A 21,760-nucleotide genomic window follows, 5' to 3' on the forward strand; every position below is an offset into this window, starting at 1 on the left:
CCAAGTGTTAACGAAATGTTAGATTTCCTTTAATGTTTTACTGGGAAAGTACTAAGAGCCCTTTCAAATGTGTTATCAGCAACTCTCAACAGCCTTTATTAAACAAGGACCGTAAGGTCTATCCTCCTGTGTATCAGGAAGTTTCTTCTCCATCACTGGGTGTCATGAGACTCTCCCTCCTCCACCAGCTACAAGGCAATTCTTAGTGTTAGGTTGTGCCTGTGTATAAGTCAACCTGCAAATCCGAGTGAAGAAATTGAGGGTGATGGTTGCCTAGCTGCTGACTGGTTCTGGTTTCCCCGAATGCAGATTCTTATAAATGATCAAACCTTATTTTAAAGTCTGAGCCTGTTTTATTTTCCCACAACTACATACATTCAAAGCATCCAGTGTCTTCTCGGGTATCTTCTTTTATTCTTTTGCTATAAACCACCTGATAGCATGCATATGGCCTGCCAAATGTGTGGCCATGTCATTTTTCATCCAAACACTTACAACGGATTTTTGGCAGTTAATCAAATTCTGGTGTGCTCCCATGTTATGGGAAAGCAGGGTAACACAGACACTTTGGCCCAGTACCATCCCAGGGGCTTGGCAACCTTCAAACCTGGATAATGGTCTTTCCATCTGGCTCAGAAAACCTACCAGAGGTGTACACGCAGCTCTTTTCGTTATAGCCAAGTGCTCGGTCCTAACCACAGAGTTCCGGGTATTTCTTTCAGTCATGGCCTATCTTATTGGCAGGAGGGTTGCTTATCTGGAGAGAGCTGAGAAAGTTCCCTTGGCGCCAACTGTTTTCCCACACTACCTAAAATTCTCTCATTAGGGTTTTGTCTTTTGGGGCAAAGAAATAAGTACAAGTGACCCCATAGTACTGGAAGCAGCAGTTTCACTCACTCTTTAGTGGGAAAGTGTTTGGTTAGATAATCCCTACCAACATGTGGCTGAGAGCTAGAGAAACGGTGCAGGGGTCTTGATGCAGGTGGAAGGGCTTTGAGGTGCAGTGGGCCAATCCAAAAGGGAGGATTCTGAAGCCAGAGGGCAGGCCTGAAGGCCCTTCAAAGACATAGTGGCCTTAGGACGGCCATTTGTTATGTATTTTATGAGGCCATGGTTCCAGCAGCCAAGGGTTCCACTGTGTGAAGAGGGGCTATGGGTTTCCAAAATGGTAGCCAAGAGAACAGGCGCCAAAGGGTTGGTGGGGAAAACCTAGATTTCTCCCCTTTTGTATCTAATATTTCCTCTTAATTATACCTGTTTCAGATAACTCAGCAATCTTGTCCCGGGACATCTGGCACCAAAAACCTTGGTTTTGTTCCCACCAGAAGAGGACTGACTGTGAGCTGTTGGGCCACTGAGGCTCCCGTCTCTCAACTTTTTTTCATCGACTCTGCTTAGGCCTCACAGTGAGCTCCAACCTGTTACGTAATGAGTGAAGAACGAAAGCTGAGTTTTCTTAGCAACTGAAGCCTCACCCCAGCCACTGCAGAAGAGGTCCCCTGTCAAACTCCCTCTTCTTTGAAGAAACACAACTGAGACCGAGTGAGAAGTAGCTACAGTTTAATACAAACCTGCACCAGAACACAATGTGTCGGGCTGTTTTGTTTTTGCCTCAAATGGGTGGCCAAAGCACAGGACCATGTGTCATCTTGGGGTTGACACGATCTTAGCACCAAGACATTTACAGAGGAGTGAGGAAGTCACTTGGGTGCTGGGGTGCTGGAGGCTCCATCCCGACCCCAGGCTGTGCCTGCTGCCTGAGCAGCTGAAGGGGGTGTGGGTTTCCGTGTGGTTCTGTGGTTTCTGGATCAGTATTGGAAAAGCCCTCATCATGGCATTGGCTCAACAGAGACCTACTGTGGACTCCTAGCACTACACACACACGCACACACACACGCAAACACAGTAGCACAATTTTCTGGTAACTTAACCCCACAAACCTAGAGAGCAGCTAAGGCAAGAACAACAGTATTTATTCAGCAAGTACAAGACCAATTTGAGAGCTGCATTCAGTGCAACCAGAGACCATTTTCATTCCAACCAGGAGCCAGTGGGGCTGGTGATGGAGCTGGCTGGAGTTCTGCACAGGGGCAAGGAGTAGGCAGTGGGGGCTGGCCATTCATTTGGTTCCTTGAACCTCCTGATTTTCATCTAGAAGCTCCTGGGCAAGGGTGGGGTCTATGTAAGGATCGGGGGTGGATGAAGTGGAAGGCGTACAGTGGACCACTCCAGGATGTGGTCTCCCACAGCCACGGACCATGCATCTCTCGGGCGGAGGCACTCAGAGAAGGTAAAGCTTTCCTAGCCCAAGCAGGGATAGTCTGCCCGCTGGCCACCACCACCACTCGGCTCTTTGGCATCTGCCCAAGGCCCATGACTCAGCAAGGGCTGAAAGGGATAAAGATGATGTGCATTGTACCAAGGGGTCAGTGTCATGCTTTCCCAGGCCCAGATCTCTACCTACTGTCCCCAGGGCTGCCACCTTCCATGAGTGCCTTTGCTGCCTCTGCTCCCTGGGTTACCGTCTCTGTCCTCTCAGCCCCTAAGTGAGGAAGATGAGCATGAAGAGAAGAAGTGAGGATGGGGAGGCAGCTCAAACCACATGGCAAGCCCTCAACATTTAACTAGTTCTGGCTCAAACAGTGACTATGCATTAGTTTGTTTACAAGAAAAAATCTATCTACCTGTGCAAAACAAAGCAGAATGCCTACCAGGGGAGTGAGCGTTCTGGCTGGTTAAACTCTTGGGTGGGATCTACAAGAGACGTCACCCTACTCCTCACCTCCACAGTTTGGGTAGACAGCCAAGCTCCAAGGGTAGCCATGGACGCTTCTGGGGTCAGGAGGCCTCATCTTTCTGGGCCTCATCTGTGAAACGAGGAGAATAATACCTGCTCTGTTGTTGTGAGGAGCAATTGAGAGCTTGTATGTGGAAGTGCTTTGAAAACATGAAAAGCACTATAGAAATATGCAGGGTATGACCACCAGCCCAAGAGTCCAGGAGCCACGTGCAAGCCTGGGATGCTCAAACCAAACGTGCAACATGAAATCACTTCCCCAAGGGAGGACAAGGCTTAATAAGGGCAGGGGCTGGGTCACTTCCCAGCTCACTCCGGGTGCATGGAGATCACCCAGCCTCTAGTGTTTCCATGGAAACCTCTTGAAGCTTCAGAGGCTGGAATGGCCCAACTGGATGTGGGAGGAGGTGGAGGCCACAAGCAGGTGAGGACAAGGTGCTGACCCCAGAAGACCACGGCACCTTTGTAGCAATGCAGTTCTACAACCGGGTCCTGCTGGCCTGGCCTCCTTCCCTGGCATCTGCTAGCACACTCCCCCTAGGCATGCTCCCCCTCTCACAGCAGGCATGAGGTCTCTCGCCAATCACACAGGAGGAGCGGCTGGGCCTCGGTCCAGCAGGGGGAATTTACAGGAAGCTGGGTGCAGGGGGTGTCAGTGCTGGGAGTAACCAGGGCCAGAGATGGTCTCTAGGGCCAGCATCCCAGGCACCCTCTCCAAATGTAGGAAACTAGACCAGGAGGGGAGGGAATGGGAAGAGGGCCTGAGACAGGGCCTCTGGCAGCCTGGAAGACTCCAGGTGGGGAGAAGGGCCTGTGAATCCAGCACCCCCACCCCTGCTGGGCCCTAGGCTGTCTGGTTGGTGTCAAGTGCAGCATCTCCTAAGGTCCACATCTATTCCTGTTTCTATGCTATGCTAGTGACACGAAGCACCGTTATTTTTCACAGGATGCACAAACAAGTCAAACCAAACCACTGCGCAAACCAAACGTGCAAAACGAAATCATGTACACGCGCCTGGTGCCAGCCTCACGCCCGCCCGGCTCGCCCTTCTGGGCCCGTGACTCTAGAGGGCAGGATGGGGAAAGGAAGAAGCCGGCAAAGGGCACGGAGTGTCCCAACCACAGCCACACCCAGGGTGTCCCAGCCACACCCACACAGGGGCCAGAGGCGAGTCAGGACAAACGGGACATCTTGAGCATGGCTGGGAAGCTAACACCTGTCTGACTTGGGAAAAGTGACCACGGGGGCCTATGGGGATGGGGGAGGGAGTCCTTTTCTTTTAAAACACATCTGCTAAAGTGCTCTGGACAACTGGCGGGTCAGCCAGGGGCAGGGCACTAAAGTCTGGGCTTTCCCCAAGCCAGCTCATGGAGGCAGGTGTGAGAGGAGGGGCTGGGCCGGGCTCTATGCATTGGGGTCTGTGCATAGTGTGGGCTTCCTGGGCCCCAGAAAAGCCTGCCGGGGCCAAGGCAGGAAAGGACTGCAGCAGGAGGAACACATCTCAAAGTGCCTGTTAGGGTTGGCTCGGAGCACAGTGAATCACGTGTCAGACATGGGGAGGGCTCCCCGGGTCCCCTGGCCCCCTCAGGTGGTGTGCTGCCCAGCCCAGCCTCTCCTGCCCCTGCAGCTGCGGCCGGAGGGTGTGCGGGCTGGTGGCAGTGGTGCATCCTCACTTGGGGGGGCTGGTCAGTGCCTTTACCAAATGCCGCTTGACCTGCCTCCGGGGGGAGCGAGGATCCGAGCCGAAGCTCGCTTTGGAACGTGGTCATCGATCTGAGAACCTGCGGGGAAGGAAGCAGAGGGTGAGCTCAGCTGCTCTTGCCTGGCTGATGAGACCACGGCCACCATCTACCGGTGGAGGCTGTTAGGCCCTCCACACGTGTTATCTAATTTGCTCCTCACAACAACTCCATCTTGTTTTACAGATGAGGAAACTGAGGCTCAGGGAAGTTAATAACTTGCCCACTGTTACACGGTGTATAATGGGTAGAGCCTGGATTTGAACCCAGGTCTTCCTGATTCAGAGCCTCCAAGATTAGCTGCCCTACTGGCCACCTTCCCTGCTCCCAAGACTGGGAGCTCTCTCGTCATGCCACAGACCATGGATCAGCCTGTTAGCAAGTGGGCCCCTGTGTATCTGCTTCAGTGAGGAACAGAGGGAGAAGGGGGGGTGCTCCCTTGTTTTGGAAAATCAAAGAACCACACCCCAAAGACTCCCACATCTTGAAATCTCGAGACTCAGAAAAGGAGGCCTGGTGCCCCAGGGAGTGTAGGGCGACATTCTTCAGCCTGTCCCATTTAGAACAGACAAAGTCTGGGGCAGAGCGAAGGTGAGAGGATGCCCGATGTTTGCTAAATCTGAGGACTTCTGCCCAGTCTTGGCTTTGCCTGGCGACCTGAGTGGGAGCAGAAGCCACTGGTCAGTGGGGGCCCACGGCCCTAGGGGCTTTACTGCTTCCTGTGGGGTTGACGGCTGCAGGAAGGGCCATGCCCAGCAGCCGTGGGAATCCACACCTCCTGGACTGGCAAGGCCGGAGTGCCCATGGCCCCTCCACACCATGGAACCCTTTCTGACTCCCTGAACTCATGTCCTGTCACTGGTGTGAGTGGTGGTGGCCGTGAGGGTGGCGGAGCAGTTTCTCAGTAACGAGATAGGCTTTGAATGAGGAGAGTGCTGGAGAGGACCCCTCCCCACAGGCTATCAGCTCCTCATTAGGAAGCACGTCTTCTACCCAGAGCTGCTCCCAGCGTGCAGTTGGGCACAGAGGAAGCTGGGCAGGCAGCCCCACTCCCTTGGCATCTTGCTGGTTTAGCCCTCTGCCTCTTATATTAGGACAGCTTGTGTATGGGCCTCATCTCCGGTAAACAGGGATGGTTTACTGTATGGGTAAACACCACGCTCTGTGCAGAAGGATCTGGATCTTGCTCCTCTGCTGTTCCGGCCCCAGCACAGCCCTTGAAGGGCGGATGCTAGGTCTGCACCTGGGCTAGTCCAAAAGGCTCCCTGCCCCTTTCAAGTGGCTGTCATAGTTTCCATCAAAGCTGCCTGCAGGACCAGGGCATCTTACAGCCTCTGCTTGTTCACTGAGGGCGGTTGTTTATGCGTCAATGACCCCCCACTGTTAACTACTGCATCCTGGGAAACACGTTGTTGACAATAAAGTCCTGAGCACAGACACACCCCATATTGTGTGTCTATGTGAATTATGTATAATACAATTCCCGGCAAACAAGAAGGTGACAGAAGGGCAAACGTGGGGACAAGGTGAGGGAGGGAAGAGAACAGGGAAATAGCAGGTCTTTCAGAGAGGCTCCCGAGGAACCGGGATGGCCGGGGGGGAGGGTAACGGGGGTGCAGTGCCATGTAGCTCAGAAAGGATTAACCCTTCCCAGTTTAGATCATCTCTGGGACACGCCCTATGTGCAGGGCCCTCAGGATGTTTCAAGGGATGAAAATATCTGAACTTAGAAACCATGAGGAGAGCCCCTGGAGGGCCATGGCCTGTTAGCGCGGCTGGTGCCCAGGGACCAAGAGACCCCCCCCCCCCATATTTGTGTGTCTCTAATACTGGACCCAGCAATCAGCACTGGACATGGGATGGGCAAGGAGGGAGAAGATGGAGAGGAAAAGCAGCATAAGGTCCACTGCCTGAGGGGGCCTCCTGGCGCCTCGGCCCTCCTCCCGCCACCCCACTGTGGTGGAGACCAGCGTCCAGTCCAAGTGGCCCTTGCTCGTACCAGAGAGGCTGAAGCTGGATTCATGAAGGTCCCTCATGCCCCCGTGTCGGGTAACGGGCCGGGTAGGAGTGTCTGCCAGTGGCGTTCCCATCTCTTTTTTCCCAGGATGCACAACGACAGCTACGTCCCCCAGGTAGGGAGTACGGTCCACTCCCCTCACCTTTAAGATCTAGTGAAGGATGGAGAAGGAGAAAAAGGGAGAAGACAACACCATCAGAGCCCAGACACCAGCACCACCAGAGCCCAGACACCGGCACCACCAGAGCCCAGACACCGGCACCACCAGAGCCCAGACACCGGCACCACCAGAGCCCAGACATCGGCACCACCAGAGCCCAGACACCGGCACCACCAGAGCCTCCTTGCTGGCTGAGAGGACTGCAGCTGCTGCCACTCTGCTTGGGCCCCAAATTAGTGCACGTGACAAAGCCTTCCTACACTTGAGCCCAGGAGGGGAAGAATTCTTTTCTTACACCTCTTAAATAGTGCATGTGTGTGTGCGTGCATGTGTACGTGTGTGTGCATGCATGTGTGTGTGTGTAGAGGAGATACCCACTGGCTCTCTCCCAACATCGGTGGAATCCTTTCCGAGGTAGCAGGTAGACTTCTGAGGTATTCAGCCTTAGCGAGCACCCCTCACTTAGAGCAATGTCACCCCCTCACTCGCCAGGCTCCCAAGAGGCCATGCCTGTTACTGTGATCTGACAACTTTGTGGGGATAGAGGCTTAACAGGCCGATTTAGACATGAGAGTCCCCCAGTTAACCTTGTACTCAGAAAAGAAGGAGAGTCAAGAGCCTATATTCTGCAACCACACTGCCTAGATTCCAATCCCAGCTCTGTTACTTATAAGCTGTGTGACCTTGTGCAAGTTATCTAACCTCTCTGTGCCTGTTTCCTTATTCATAAAATTAGGATAATAAAGGTACCTATTAGTACTATATATAGAACTGTTATGAGATCAAATGAAATAATATACATAAAGCTCTTAGAACTGCTCTGGCACATGGCAAGAACATATAAGTATTAGTGCAGGGGTCATTTACGGGTGCTTAATCATATTAGGAAGTGCTATTGCAAGGAGGAAGAAGCGTGCTGGAGTGTGTGCATAAGGTCCGGAGGAGCAGCGTAGGTGATCTACACCCCAGGCAGGGACAAAACCTCAATCTCCTTGCTGCTTGATGCTTGTTGAAAATCTTGTTGAGAGAAACAACAGATAGAGGTGATTTCTTGAAGGCTCTTCAGTCTATATACTCCTCTGTATTCCCCGACAACAGATCTGTAGTTTAGCTCGGCCCTCAGGATGTCAGACCTGGACTGCACTGTTTTGGCTTTTCCCAGGCTACACTTTGGCGTCTGGCTTCGGAGGCCGGGGTCCCGGCGGTGAAGGGCAGGAGCAGACCCCGGGGGAGTCCTGGCTTTACACACGGCACCTTAGGTCAGAGCTGCCCTCTTGCCAGGGCCTGTGCTCTTTAGGAACTGCTCATTTATAATTTTCAGAAAATGAGGTTTTCTGACAGTTTCTTCCACATTCCTGCATTCTGTTACAGAAGGGCTATAGCAGAACAAGTTCCTTTTTCTTGAGGAACTTAGACTGTCATTGTGATAAGTGCTTTCGATACGGCGGCTCTGGGTTGAGTTTCTATCGATCCCGGAGGCTGGTGCTCCCGTACGGTGGCTGGCCCGAGGAGCAGTCGGCCATGAATTGGTATTTATCTTATGTTTTTGTGAATATGGCTTTCAAAAGGGCTTAAAACACTTTCTCTGCCCTCTTTTGACCTTATTTCTTGACTAAAATATCTTTTTTTGGGAAGACCACAGAACTGTTGTCAGATATTCTTTTTTTTCAAATTGAGATATAATTCACATACCATAAAATTCAGCATTTTAAAACATACAACTCAGTGGTGTTCAGTATATTCACAATGTTGTCCCACCATTGCCACTATCTAATTCCAAAACATTTTCATCACCCCCACAAAGAAACCCCATACCCATTAGCAGTCACTCCACTCTCCCCTCCCCGCCGAAACCTTAAACTATTTTCTGTCTTCGGATTTGCTTCCTCCGGACATTTCATATAAATGGAATCATATAATCTGTGGTCTTTTGTGACTGGATTCTTTCACTTACTAAATGTTTTTAAGGTTCACGTATGTTGTATGTAGCATATATCAGTACTCCATTCCCTTTTATGACTGAATAATGTTCCATTGTATGGATAAATGACATTGTGTTTATCCATTCAACAGTTGATGCACATTTGGGTTGATCCCACTTTTTGGCCTTTATGAACAATGCTGCTACAGAGATTCATGCACAGTCAGGCATCGCTTAACAATGGGGATAAGTTCTGAGAAATGCGTCGTTAGGCAAATTTGTCATTGTGCGAACGTCATAGAGTGCACTTACACACCTGGATGGTATAGCCTACTACACACTTAGGCTATCCGGTACCAATCTCATGGGACCACTGTGGTATATACAGTCTGTCATTGACCAAAACATCATTATGCAGCACATGACTGTACCGGCTTTTGTGTAGACATCTATTTTCATTTCTCTTGAGTAAATACCCAAGAGTGGAACTGCTAGGTCATTTATTAACTCCATATCTAACTTTTTGATGAATCACCCAACTGTTTTCCAAGGTGGCTCCACTGTTTTACATTCCTTACAACAATGAATGAAGGTTCCAATTTCTCCACATCTTCACCAACATTTGCTATTTTCTGTTTTCTTTTTTTCAATTAGATCCACCCTTTCTCAGATATTCTTGTGTGAGTGCATTGCTCTTACAGCTCTTCCTGGCACATCCTCCAGAGATGGGGCTGAGGCATCCTGCCACTATCTACATCTGGGAAGTATATTGGAGACAGGACCACTTGCCTACTTGAGAGGCCCTGGGTTTGCTTTTGGATTGAACACTGTGATAACTAAAGTCATGTTTTCTTCAGGGAATCCAAGTCTGCTCCCCCACAGCAGACCTGGTTTTGGGTTTTTTTTGTTCGTTGGCCTCTGGGAGAGAAGGGTCTTTAGTTATTCGGAGAGCTTGCCCACAGAGTTGATCTTCTGGTGCTAATATGTCCCGTGGACTCCTAGGCTTTAGAGGATGGCTTCTCAAATAGTTTTACTAGCCCTCACATCTTCAAGAGGGGGAGGAACCAAGCAATGGCAGTAGCTCAAGGGCCCCGAGCCTGGAATCAAGAGAAACTCAGTCACAGACACACTCACGTTTCCTCCTTGTGCCTTAGGGGACTCAGGACTCCCCGTTTGCCTGATCACTTAAAATTCTATCTGGTCATCAAAGGAGTGGAAACCAGACTTTTCCAACTCTGGCATTCCTTGTCCCATCACATACTCCCCTCTCAGCACAGCAGAGCTGGGCCACAGTTTGAGAAAGAAAGGTGTGGTTTTTGTGAATGAACTTATGATCGAGGGGCTCCACTGAGGACCAGACTCAGGGGCCTGCCCACTGCCCCAGCTGATGGATCCCTCCTTCCTTCTGGTCCTTGGGTCATCCCAGGACTGGAGCCTCACAGGCCAGCAAGAGTGCAGGGTGTTCAGAGAACAGCAGGGAGGGTGAAGGCTGAAGCAGCTACTTCTGAAAGCCTTTAGGTGGTTCAAGGAGGGAGGCCCAAGGAACTGAGTAAAGAAGCTTGATTTTTGCATAAAGGATTAGAGATCTAAGATAATAAGGAAGTTTGGCTGAAGGGGAGAGGTCGTATGACCATTTGATGGCAAGTGTGCCAAGCCAGAGACAGTTCTTAAAAGACCTACTCCTGAGATATTCTGAAGCAGATTTCTAGAGCTCTGTAATGTGGCAGCTGAGTCCATTTTCAGTCAAGGTCCTTTAAATCTCCAGTCTCCTGCTGGAAGCCGGAGCCAATCATGACTGGAGAGAATGGGACCTGGAAATGGGAAGCTGATGTTGATCTGGGACAGCGATCACAATACAGGGTGGGGTGGGGGTGGAGAGGTCCCCTGGAAAGGGCCCATAAAGGGGCTCCCCCTCCTCCCACCCCCCGCTGGCACTTAGGACCTCACCTAAAACACACAGGCCATTTTGCTGGGTCTCCCCACTGGAACAGAGAAGCAGCTGACTGACAGGGCTAGACTGGGCAGTTTTCCCGACTCACCCAGAAACCTTCACTGTTACTACCTCTAGAACACAGATTAAGCACCTGCTGTGTACAGAGGAGTGGGATGTATTGGGCAAAGGAGCAAAAGAACAGGACACATGTGAAGCTGGGGGAGGAAATTGGAAAAAAAAAAAAAAGATCAACGTGTGTTGTGTGTACCATGATTACAGCAGTGGCCTCCCAGAGCCTGGGCAGGAGAGAGCTGTTAGGCCCAGCAAGGCCAGGACTCCCAGGCCCTGGGCCATGACGTATCTAAGAACACCCATCCTTTTTAGACAGCATCTAGAAACAGCCAGGCAGGAGCATTTTAAAGCCACAGTATTGTTTTACACCAGAGGAAGGGGCGGGGAAACAGCATGAGGCTCGGTTGTCACTTTTGCTCTTTTCTCATGATTTGGGACCTCCACTCAGAGCCCAGGGCCACAGTTGCCAACACCTGGGTTGTCAGTGAGGATTCAGGCCAGATTCTCCAAGGCAACTCTCAAAGATAAGGCTGGACAATCAGTCCCCAAGTGAGGAGGAAATAGCCAGCCTTCTTTTGGGTGAATGTGTCTACCCAGAGGACGGGAGCCCCTGGGGAGGAGGTGGAGCCAGAAGCTTTAGTGACCAAACACCCAGGGTGCTTTTGGGATCCGAGATCTGAGGACTGGGTGGGGCCCTTGAGATCTGATCTGGCCTGACCACTTCAGTGTTGGGGGGCCCACACTCAGCAAAGCCCACCCAGCCTATTAGAGTCATGGCGGGGGGTGGTGTTCAGGGAAAGAGCAACTCCAGGGCGGGTATGGTAACCCAGGCTGAGGCAGGGACCCCTGCCCTGAGGTTCGGCAGGAAGCCTCCTAGAGACCAGATGTCGGGACAGCTGTGAGCATCTCATAGTATTATCCCAGCTCCAGGGGAACTGGGGATGCTTCTCAATAAATTTTACCTTGTTATCGGTGCTTCTTTCCTACCATTTGGATTATTCCCAAAGTGACCATTCCAGGCAATAGGATTTAGTGAGAAAATAGAGCGAGAACATCTTTGAGAAGTAAAAGTCATAGCAGATGTCTCCAATAGGGGGGTTCAACCTCCTCCCACACATCTTCTTCCCTGCCCTCACCTTACCTTTTCTCTCTGAACCAGCTTCTTGTAGACGGTGTCTGGGAAGGACCTCAGGGGACAGAACTTGCCGGTGCCCTCTGCACACATGAAGACACCATTCTCGTACACGACTCGCCCCCGGCTGATGGTGACCAGCGGCACGCCATGGCAGCGCATGTTCTCATACAGGTTGAAGTCTCCTCCCTGAACCTGGGTGCTGGCTGAGATGGTCCTGGTGGGGAGGCAGCGGCAGGAGAGAAAGCTCTGAGAAGAGCTGAAGATGTCACAGCTCAATGGGGAGGGAAGATGCTCAGTGGGAACGGATGACACTCAATGGGAAGAAATGATCCCCAAAGGCTGGTTGTTGTGGGCTGAATTGTGTGCCCTCCCCGATTTATATGTTGAAGTCCCAACCCCTAATATCTCAGAATGTGACTTTAGTTGGAGATAGGGCCTTTACAGAGGTAATGAAAGGAAAATGAGGTCACATGGGTGGGCGCTAATCCAATCTGACCCGTGTCCTTATAGGAAGAAGAAATTGAGACTCCAGACACGTACACACACAGGAAAACCACGTGAAGACAGAGGGAGAAGATGGCCATCCGTAAGCCAAGGAGAGAGGCGTCAGAGTGAAATCAACTCTGCTGACATGCTGACACCTTGGTCTTTGACTTCTAGCCTCCAGAACCATGAGAAGGTAAATTTCTGTCTAAGCCCCCCAGTCTGTGGCATTTTGTTATGGAGGCCCTAACGGACTAATGCATTGGGCTAAACTCTAGGGGCCTCTCTACCAAGAGCAATCAGTAACAGCCACACTGCTACAGCAATAGGGACCAGCCCCAGGCATCAGGATGCCGAACGTCGCTTCTCAAGGCACTAATGGAGAAGACAGTGTGGGTATCCCGGCATGGGGGTGGGTGGTGAGCACACCTGAACTTCTTTGCCTTTCAACTATTCATCTTCAAAATTCCAGCACATTTTTGTCTATCTTGCTTACTGCTAGCTTGTGCACCTAGAAAAGTGCCTGGCAAATGGTAGCACTTAACAAATATTTGTTAAGTGATTGAATGAAATTTAATGTTAAAAAACGATTCCCATTTCCCCTGCCCAAATCTCTGAGTAAAAACGGTGCTCTGCATCCTGTGGCGTGATAACTCCTGACACACCTCATTTATTCACTCAGCTTGTGCTCACTAATGCTGTGGGTGTCGAGCGCCGTGTACTCGCCCGCAATGAGAGAAGCAGAGGGTTGGTGGAAGAGCCCAGAAGTGAGGGTCGGGATATCTGTCTGGTTCAGCCACTTAATTAGCCATGTGACGTGGGGAGACCCTCTACTCTCTTGTCTTGGTTTCTTCCATAGTAAAATGGCAATAAGAACTCCAGGCTTGAGTGCTTCTTGGGGCTGTGTGAAAATCGAATGTGATAATTGACGTGAAGTGGCTTTGAAACACTGTAAAGTGCTGTGCAGATGGAGCTGCACTGCAGCAGTTCTCAAGACTGTTTTGTTCGCTGGTACGTTTCTAGCTCTTGGACAATGGCTGGCCCTCAAATATTGGTTGAATTGAACACACCTCCGGGTTCTCTAAGCTGGAAGTGGTGCAAAGATGATATGCGTTTGGAGCTCTGTAATACAAGTTCCTTAAATCCCAAGTCCCTTTAGCCCCATGCACCAGGAGGGGCCTTACTTGGTGGCTTCTGGGTCCCACACCACCACGTCAGCATCAGCTCCGGGGATGATGCGGCCCTTGCGGGGATACAGGTTGAGAATCTTCGCTGCATTGGAACTGGTAACGGCCACAAAACGGTTCTCATCCATCTTTCCTCCGACCTGAAACATGGCACAAGTATCAAGTCAACCAGGCCCAGCGTGTGACTCAAACTCCCAGTCACCCTTGACCCTGGCCTGTGGCATTTCAATTGGTCAGAACAATGGTGCTGAGGACAGTGTCTTGGGCACCAGATCAGATGAGCCGACCTCCTTGGCTTGGTTTCCTGCACTCACTTGCTCCTTTCTCCTTCATCCAGCAGCAATGGTGGGTGGGCCCTTGTTCCAAAAGTCTGCTTACTTGGTGCAAATCTATCTCCTGTTTGTAAAACCAGCTCGACCCATGTGCCACTGTGGCTGAGTCAGGAGCTTCCCTTCATCCACAAAGGGACATAAATTCTGTGCTCTGGAAAATATCTTTTGCCCTACCCACCCACCCACTCATGAGAGCACTGTGGACTCTCTTCAAAGGAGACTCCTGAGCCACCTCTTTGGCCTTCCCTGCTCTGGTGGCTGAGTCTTGAGAATGTCAGATCTCCTCGGGCCCATACTCTATGCTGCATCTAATCCATGATAGGTCAAGACCGAAAAACCCTATTCCTCATGGGCAGAACAGGTGCTATTCAAATGAAGTCCCAGCTCTATCTTATTGAAAAGCAGTTGGACAAACTATATCAAGAGCCTTAAAAATGTTCATATCCCTTGGCCCAGAAATCCCCTTCTAGGAATCCGTCCTCAGGAAATAATCAAAAATGCTGACATACTCATGGGTAAAGAGGCCCTCTGCAGCGTTATATCTAGTGCAGAAATTTGAAACAGCTGAAACGCCCAAACATCAGGGAAGGATTAACCGAAGTTGGGTACCTCCATTGGAGGAAATGTTATTTAGCCCTTAACAAAGATGTTTTTAAAGAATTTTTACTGATATAGGTATGACACTCAAGATATACTGTTATATGAAAAAATAGCATCAACCTTGTTATTAAAATAATGTATAGTACACGCATAGAACTAGAAAGAAATATATCAAAATATTAATAGTTTGATTTCTCGGTATGGAATTACCAGGATTTTTTTTTCTAATACTTTTCTGTATTTTCCAAATTTCTATACTAGGCCTTATTACCTTTCTGATCAGGAAAAAAAATGAAGACCTTTTTGTGATTTTGTTTTTGAGCGAAACAAGGAGCTGCGGTTGATGCGGCCCTCCTAAGGGTGACAACTCTTGCTAGGACGAGAGCGGGCAGGGGCTCCTGAGAACATACCACTCCTCTCTCCCAGATGACGCTCATGCGGTCCTGCACGCCGCTCACTCCGTGCGGGATCTTGGTGAAGTCCTCCTTGCCCATAGCTTTCTGCTTCGTGGTGAAAGGCCGGTGATCTGATGCCACAATATTCAGCGTATCACTGTGTAGAGGGAAGGACGTGACCAGTAAGGGGAGGAACAGGGTCCCAGAGGCTGGGGACAGGTATAGGGAAAAAGCCTTTGCTGGGGAACTGGTAAAGCTGATTCCAATCTCAGCTCTGCCACACAGTAGCTGTATGACCTCTAACAATTCACTCAATCTGTGCAAACCTCAGTTTACTCATCTGCAGAATGGGAATATGAGCGAGCGTGGTACAGACTGCCGGTGTCACAGGAGTCTGGGATGTCAACTTTTAAGAGTTAAGATAGTGGGAGAAGAAAAATTAAACTTAAGAGTTTAGCTAAAGCGAGAGGGTGGCAGTGGTTCTACTACCGAGGAACTATATGCAAACTGCTTCTCTTCCCTCAGCGCCCCCAGGCCTTGCTGGCAACAAGCACGTGCTTGGTAAAACACTCACAAGCTTGATGTTAAGCTTTGCTAAATAACTTGAAGCCATTGCCTTCCTTGGATGTGGGGGCTCTAAGGGCCCAGAAGGGGAAAGGAGAGACAGGACAGAAGAGAAGTCCGCCTTAATAAACCAGCAATGGTATGCAAGTCACCTGGTTCATCACCACTCCCGTCCATGACCATCATTCTCTGACGGTTGTTGGCACCAGCCTCCATGCAAGGGTGCGAGTGGCTAAGCCACGGCAGGGCTTTTCAGGGTTCCCGGGCTGGCTAAGAACTCAGGACAGACACTTCTTTTTTTTCCTCCCCAAAGCCCCAGTACATAGTTGCATATTCTAGTTGTAAGTCCTTCTAGTTCTTCTATGCGAGCTGCCACCACAGCATGGCTACTGACAGAGGAGTGGTGTGGTTTGGTGCCTGGGAACCAAACCGGGGCCACAGGAGTGGAGCGTGCTGAACTTTAACCACTAGGCCATCAGAGCTGGCTCCCCAAGGGCAGACGCTTCTGATGGTGACAGAATGCACATGGTGGCAGACTCTCTGCCTAATGAAGGAGGCAGACAGCTGGCCCATATTCAGAGATGTCTGTAGGCTGAGGGCTCAGAGGGGGTGAGAGGCAGAGGGGAGAGAATGCCCATGTTGCTCAGGCCTCGGTGGGGAATACCCCTGGAGGGCAGGGAGGGGCCTGGCTGGAGCATAGGGTCAGGTGGCAGAGGGGGACAACAGCTGGGACCACACAGTGGGCGCCCTGAGAGTTTAATTTTATTTGTACGAGGCAGCAACGCAACACAAGTGCACATGGCCATCTAAGATGCTCACGTTAGAAGGGGAATCTGGGAGCAGAAGGCATTATTGGGCTTGGTGAGGATGCACACTCTTAAGGCTCTCAGATGATTCCGGGTCAGGCTGCACATAGGGCTGTTTCACTGGGGGCCTGGCAGGGCTCACTAGCCACAGCTCTGGCCAAATGTATGATATCCTTGACCAAATCTACAGCGAGATGACTTAGCTCTTCCTGTGGCATGGGCTGGTATCTCCCTGGGCCAAAGACGCTGCTCTGGGCCCTCTCAGGGACTGCAAGGGTGACGCCTCCACAGAGCAGAGGGTTCGTTCCAGGCTCCCCAAGGGTGCCTCACACTCCCCGGGCCTGCAGAACCCACCAGAGATTAACAGAATCTTTAGGGTTTCACTTTCTCCTCGGGGGTTCTCCAGACACCTGGCAGGCCCAGATCAGAAGAGGGGCCATCAGTCATGGTCTGCGGTTCAGGGACCCCAGAAGAACTGGCTCAACTCCCGTTCTTTAACCAACAAGTCCTATTGGACACTCAACTTTCTAAAGAGGCTCCTACACAAACAGGTGCCCCTGGGCAGGTGTGAATGACTGTGGTTACATGCCAGAAGGGCTTTTGGGGTCTCCAAATGCTGTCCTGGATCCAGGAGACAGGAAACAGCCACTCACACTCTTTAAAGTTTAAAACATGACTGGCTTTGTTAAGTACTTTAAAATCTTACATGTTTAAATGAAAAAAATTCTGGTCCCTTTAAGAAATCAGATTTTAAATAAAGGACAAATCCTTACATCTATAGATTGTACTTTTTTTTTTTTTTAAAGATTTTTATTTTTTCCTTTTTCTCCCCAAAGCCCCCCGGTACATAGTTGTGTATTCTTCGTTGTGGGTTCTTCTAGTTGTGGCATGTGGGACGCTGCCTCAGCGTGGTCTGATGAGCAGTGCCATGTCCGCGCCCAGGATTCGAACTAACGAAACACTGGGCCGCCTGCAGCGGAGCGCGTGAACTTAACCACTCGGCCACGGGGCCAGCCCCTAGATTGTACTTTTTACCCTGCTAATCCTAAGAAATCATATCCTAAAGTAGATCACTATGAAGCAGTTTATATTTTCTTATAGGAATATGATAATCGGTGTCTGGGTTTTCTAGCAAGTATTTTGCATAACATCAATTATCACTAACAAATTTGTCTAAAAAGCAAAATTATAGTAATCATAAATTTCTACAAAAATAACTAAAATGTTAAAACTATGCTCAAAATCCTATAAAACTGTACATATTTACAATACACACCAATTAAAAAAGGGATTCAAACTATTCTCATAACAGTTCACAAGGAATTACAATTCTATTTCAATGAATAGAATTTATTTCAATGATTTTAATAAATTTGACAAAATAGGCGAGATATAAAAACTTAAATTATTCAATTAATAATACTTTTCTCCCCTGCCTATTTGAACTCGTGTGGGTTTGGGCACTGTAATTTGGGTGAATTGGGGCATTTACTCCTTTTGTGTTCTTTCCGTACATTTGCTTGTGGCAAGCAGAGGTGTTTCAAAAGAGTCTTTGACCCCGGAACTGAACCCGCATTATTATAGTGGGTTCTTGATACTTGTGTGTTTTTGTTGTGTTGATAGTGATGAAAGAGGCTAGTTTTTCCCAACAAAAAGCATTTTTAAAAGTAGGGACTGAGCTAGCATTTCTCCCCTCATCTTCTTTCAGTCTCTTGATTTCTTTAAATCTGTCAGAGATGCTGCTGTCAGTATCAGAGCAAAGCTATGGGACAGATTGTAATTACTGTCACTGTGCCATGACATACACTGCCCCCCCAGGGGCCACCTTCACCCCGGGGCCCCGTGACTGCACACCTGCCACTAGTATTTGGAAAGCTCCCCCCTGCACGCTGCTCTTTAGGTAGTTAACACAGCAGCATGTTGAGTGGAATTTTCCAGTTGCTGGCAACCAGGACCAAAAACTAAGGACATAGATAAAATAAGTGCCCCATTATCTAGACAGCCGCCTTCAATTGGGCTGGTCACTTCCCTCAAATCTGCCCGGTGTCACCCTAGAAGAGGCATGTCACCTGCCACGCCCTCGTCTATCAAAGCAGAAGACAGGGAGGGAGACCGGGGTGTTGGCAGAAAGGAGAGCCCAGCAGTCTCTCCCTCCTTCCTCTTTTCATGGGTTGAGTGGTACTTCCTGGCCCTCTCCCCGACCCATCTACCCCACAGTCAAGGAGGGGACATTTCAAGAAGTTCACCCGTGGAGAACAGAGGTGATAGCAGGGGGTACCTGCCTGGGCGCTAGACCGGTGAGGCTGCCTCTGAGCCCCAGTAGGGAGTAGCGAAGCTGTGTGAGCGTCCTCTGAGCCCCAGACACTGCAGAAGGTGGCCGGGCTTAAGCTGCCTTGCCAGGGTCCTTGTTCACAGGGACATTGCTAGTTTGGGAAGGTGGGGAGGTGCAGGTAGAAGAGGTCAAGCTGGAATCTGTCTCCTGTACTGGGGGATTGTGTGGGGTGGCACGAGAGAGCCCACCCTGGGCACATGCCCTGCACAAGGAGGACCCCAAAGGCCTGTCACTTTTGGCAACAACTAAAGCAGAGCACAGATGTGTGCTGGGGTATGGAGAAGAATCCCCACCCCCTTATCCTAATCTCCCTGCCACCCATCCCTAAGCTGGGGGTGGGCATTGGGGGCGGAGGGGCGGTGAGACTGACTTTAAACTGTACTGGACTTTAACAACCAAAAGGGAAGAAAAAGCAATGGCCTCTACCCAAAATGTCACTAGAGGGAAAAAAAAAGTTGCAACCTGTTATTGGGACAAAACAAAATCTTTTTATGTTTGTGAGCCACCAAATTCACACTGTTCATTACACCATTTTATTTAGATTTGGATTGAATGGGAAAAAGCAGTGTTAGAAAAAGGAGTGGGAAAAAGGACATCTGGACGGACAGGATGGAGGGAAAGAGGGAGAAAGTGAAGAAGAAAACAGGAGAAGGGGAAAGAAAGAAAGAAAAAACACACAGAAGGAGAGAGGTACAAATAAGGAGAGAAAACCACATGTGAAACAATGAGAAGAGGGAGAGGAAAAGAAAAAAAGAGAAAGGCCCGCAAATATTGTCAGATAAGTCAGAGGCCACATCCTACAGCTCCCCAGTGGGCATTAGTATAAGATACCAATGTCTTAAAATTCTGAATAACCACTGTTCACAGTTTTATACACGCTCTTTACTCTTATACCTCGGAAGCAAATCCAGCGGTCATAGGAACTCCATGGGATAGCAATTATCTGATGGGCTCTGGAGAAGGTAACAAAAGCAAAATCATCCTAAGGGCACAATGAAATCAAACCTAGGTCAGATATGGGGCCCCTACAACATCACCTTAAAGATCTACAAATCCCTGGAACGGCACGCATCATGAGTTAACGACGTGCTATGGGGCCACTGCGGTCCCGCTGAAATGCCTTACTTGGCCAGCAGGCTCATGAGGTAGGTTGAGGTGTTGGTGTCCAGTCTCAGGGGCGGCACTGTGACGTAGGCGGCTGCATGGGACCAGTCCTGGTGGTAGTAGTGCAAGCCTGTCAGTGTGGCATGCGCAGTCGTGGTCTCGGCCAGCACGACCTTCCCTGGAAGAAGAAAGGTCAAAGCATAACTAGGAAGCCAGTGAACCTGAGAGATCATTGTTCTGAGCCTCTCGTTTGACAGCTGCAGGACATGAAGGCAGAGAGAGGAAGGCACCTGCCCAGGCTCACTCGGGCGTTCAGGAGCACGGCTGGGTTCAAGGCCGAGTGCCCCCGATCCCCATGCTGATCCCAGGCAGGGAGAACAGAAGGGCAGGGGTGCCGAGGTGGGGCAGCACTGATGGCGCTTAGAGGAGCGCAGGCTGGCTGGAGCATGGGTGCTGAGGGTGCTGACGGGAGCACGGAGGGCTGCGAGCGCCACACGGGGGGCAGTCTGCACAGTTTTTGGAGCAGGTGGGCGCTGTGAGCACCTTCACAAGAATCACTGGGGGTGGGCTCTGTAGCAGGGGCTGGTGGGCCAGGAGATGGAGATGGATCCATTTGGGAGACAACAGTGCAGGTGACACACCTGATGGGCTTCCACCACGGGAGGGGCAGGAGGCAGGATCTGGAAGCCAGGAAGCCCTTGCTCCTGATTTATATCCCCAGGTTGGTGACAATGACTTTGTTTCTCCTGTTACCAGGAGCTCACCAGCACCCTGAGCTGGGACTATAAGCAAGCAGAAAGCCTCCAGGTGCTGCCAGGTGCTCAGCAACAGGAGACACACAGCTGCCCTCGGGCTTGTACACGGGGTTCCAGGCGGCTGTAAGGAAGTTGGACCCAGATACTATAATTTCTCCAGGGACTTCCCAGGCATCCCCTCAAATGGCCATTGGAACTGGTCCAGGATTTCATGCTGGTTACCAAGGCAACCACTAGAAAAACCCAAGAGGCCAAAAAGATATCAATTAATGAGTCGATTTAAAACTTGGAAAATTTTACCACACCCAGGAGAGGTGACAGACACTTCTGTAAAGCTGTTAGGCATACAAATGTGCAGAGGAAAACACTCTGCTTTTAATGGACTGAATCCAGGTTAGTGCAGGGTGATTCTGAGGAAGACAGCAGGAGAGCAAAGGGAAGGGCAGGCTCAGGGCCTGGCCTCGTGGTGGGGGAGCGGGGGCAGGGAGTGCATGGAGCTGGTGGGCCCCAGCAGGCTGCAATTCTACCACATCTGTGCACCGTCCATCCCAGCCCAAGGACTCACCTTGCATCTTAGCGGTTGCGATGACATCACCAGCCGAGATGCTGGACACATTGACTAGGTAGATCGGACAGTGAGTCTAAACATTGAAACAGTGGAAAGGAGAGCGCATCAACGCCATAAACCTAACAAGCAGCAAGATAACCCGGCCAGATCAGTCCTGGCCCCAGCACCTCCCCCTGCAGTGCTCAGCCCCGCCCCCAGGGGGACAGTGATCTTCTGCTGGGAACGCGGGGCTGGCTGCAGGAGCACAAGCTGCAGGCTGGGGAACCACACGAAGCCAGCAGTGCCCAGCACCTGAGCCCAACGTGGGAACATCAAGCCAGGATGCTGAGTGCCGAACCTCACATTGTCTACCAGCTGACGCTAGACTATTTATAACTTAAAACAAGGGACTATTTTAATTTCCTGTTCATGAATGTGATGACTTAGAGATAGTCATATATCATATTTCATATCTAAAATTATGATGCCTGTCATCTGGGGGCTGCTTTACCAGTGGACAGAATGTACCCTGGAGAAAACAGAATACAAGGGGTTCAGGCGTCAGCGTCCAGGCCGGACTCTGAAGGACAGGACCGGTCTTGCAAATGGACACCTGGATTGTAACAGTGATTAGCTTCTCCTCTACCGAGCCACGTGGCCATAGTCCACGGCTTAACTTCCCTGAGCAAGTGTTGGAGCTAAAAACGAGGAGCTGCCCATTTGTTTTTCCCATCTTTCCTTATTCTGGGTGAAGTTTCCATCAGGAAGTAAGTGATAAAACTACAATTGTTACGACAGTAAAACAATGTCCTTGTCAAGCCTGCAGACTTATAAACTGCTAATTGGGAATGTGTTTTCCCAAATGTCCCTCTGATGCCTT

The 21,760-nt window shown here is 50.3% G+C and overlaps 1 protein-coding gene across 3 annotated transcripts in view; it reads right to left on the reverse strand.

Annotated features, from left to right (window-relative positions):
• Positions 1-1,543: 1,543 nt before the first annotated feature.
• DPYSL5 (dihydropyrimidinase like 5) overlaps positions 1,544-21,760 on the reverse strand; it is a 91,726-nt gene continuing 71,509 nt past the window's right edge. For all 3 annotated transcript variants that reach the window (XM_003362905.5, XM_014731254.3, XM_023619357.2), the window contains 7 exons: positions 20,899-20,974; positions 19,600-19,756; positions 14,788-14,929; positions 13,443-13,585; positions 11,782-11,989; positions 6,537-6,705; positions 1,544-4,579 (listed from right to left, as the gene is read on the reverse strand). In XM_003362905.5, coding sequence (XP_003362953.1) covers positions 4,494-4,579; positions 6,537-6,705; positions 11,782-11,989; positions 13,443-13,585; positions 14,788-14,929; positions 19,600-19,756; positions 20,899-20,974 — 981 coding nt within the window. In that variant the 3' untranslated portion in view covers positions 1,544-4,493. The remainder of the gene's footprint in view (positions 4,580-6,536; positions 6,706-11,781; positions 11,990-13,442; positions 13,586-14,787; positions 14,930-19,599; positions 19,757-20,898; positions 20,975-21,760) is intronic.

This window comes from Equus caballus, chromosome 15, assembly GCF_041296265.1.
Source record: "Equus caballus isolate H_3958 breed thoroughbred chromosome 15, TB-T2T, whole genome shotgun sequence".
Lineage (NCBI taxonomy): Eukaryota > Metazoa > Chordata > Mammalia > Perissodactyla > Equidae > Equus > Equus caballus.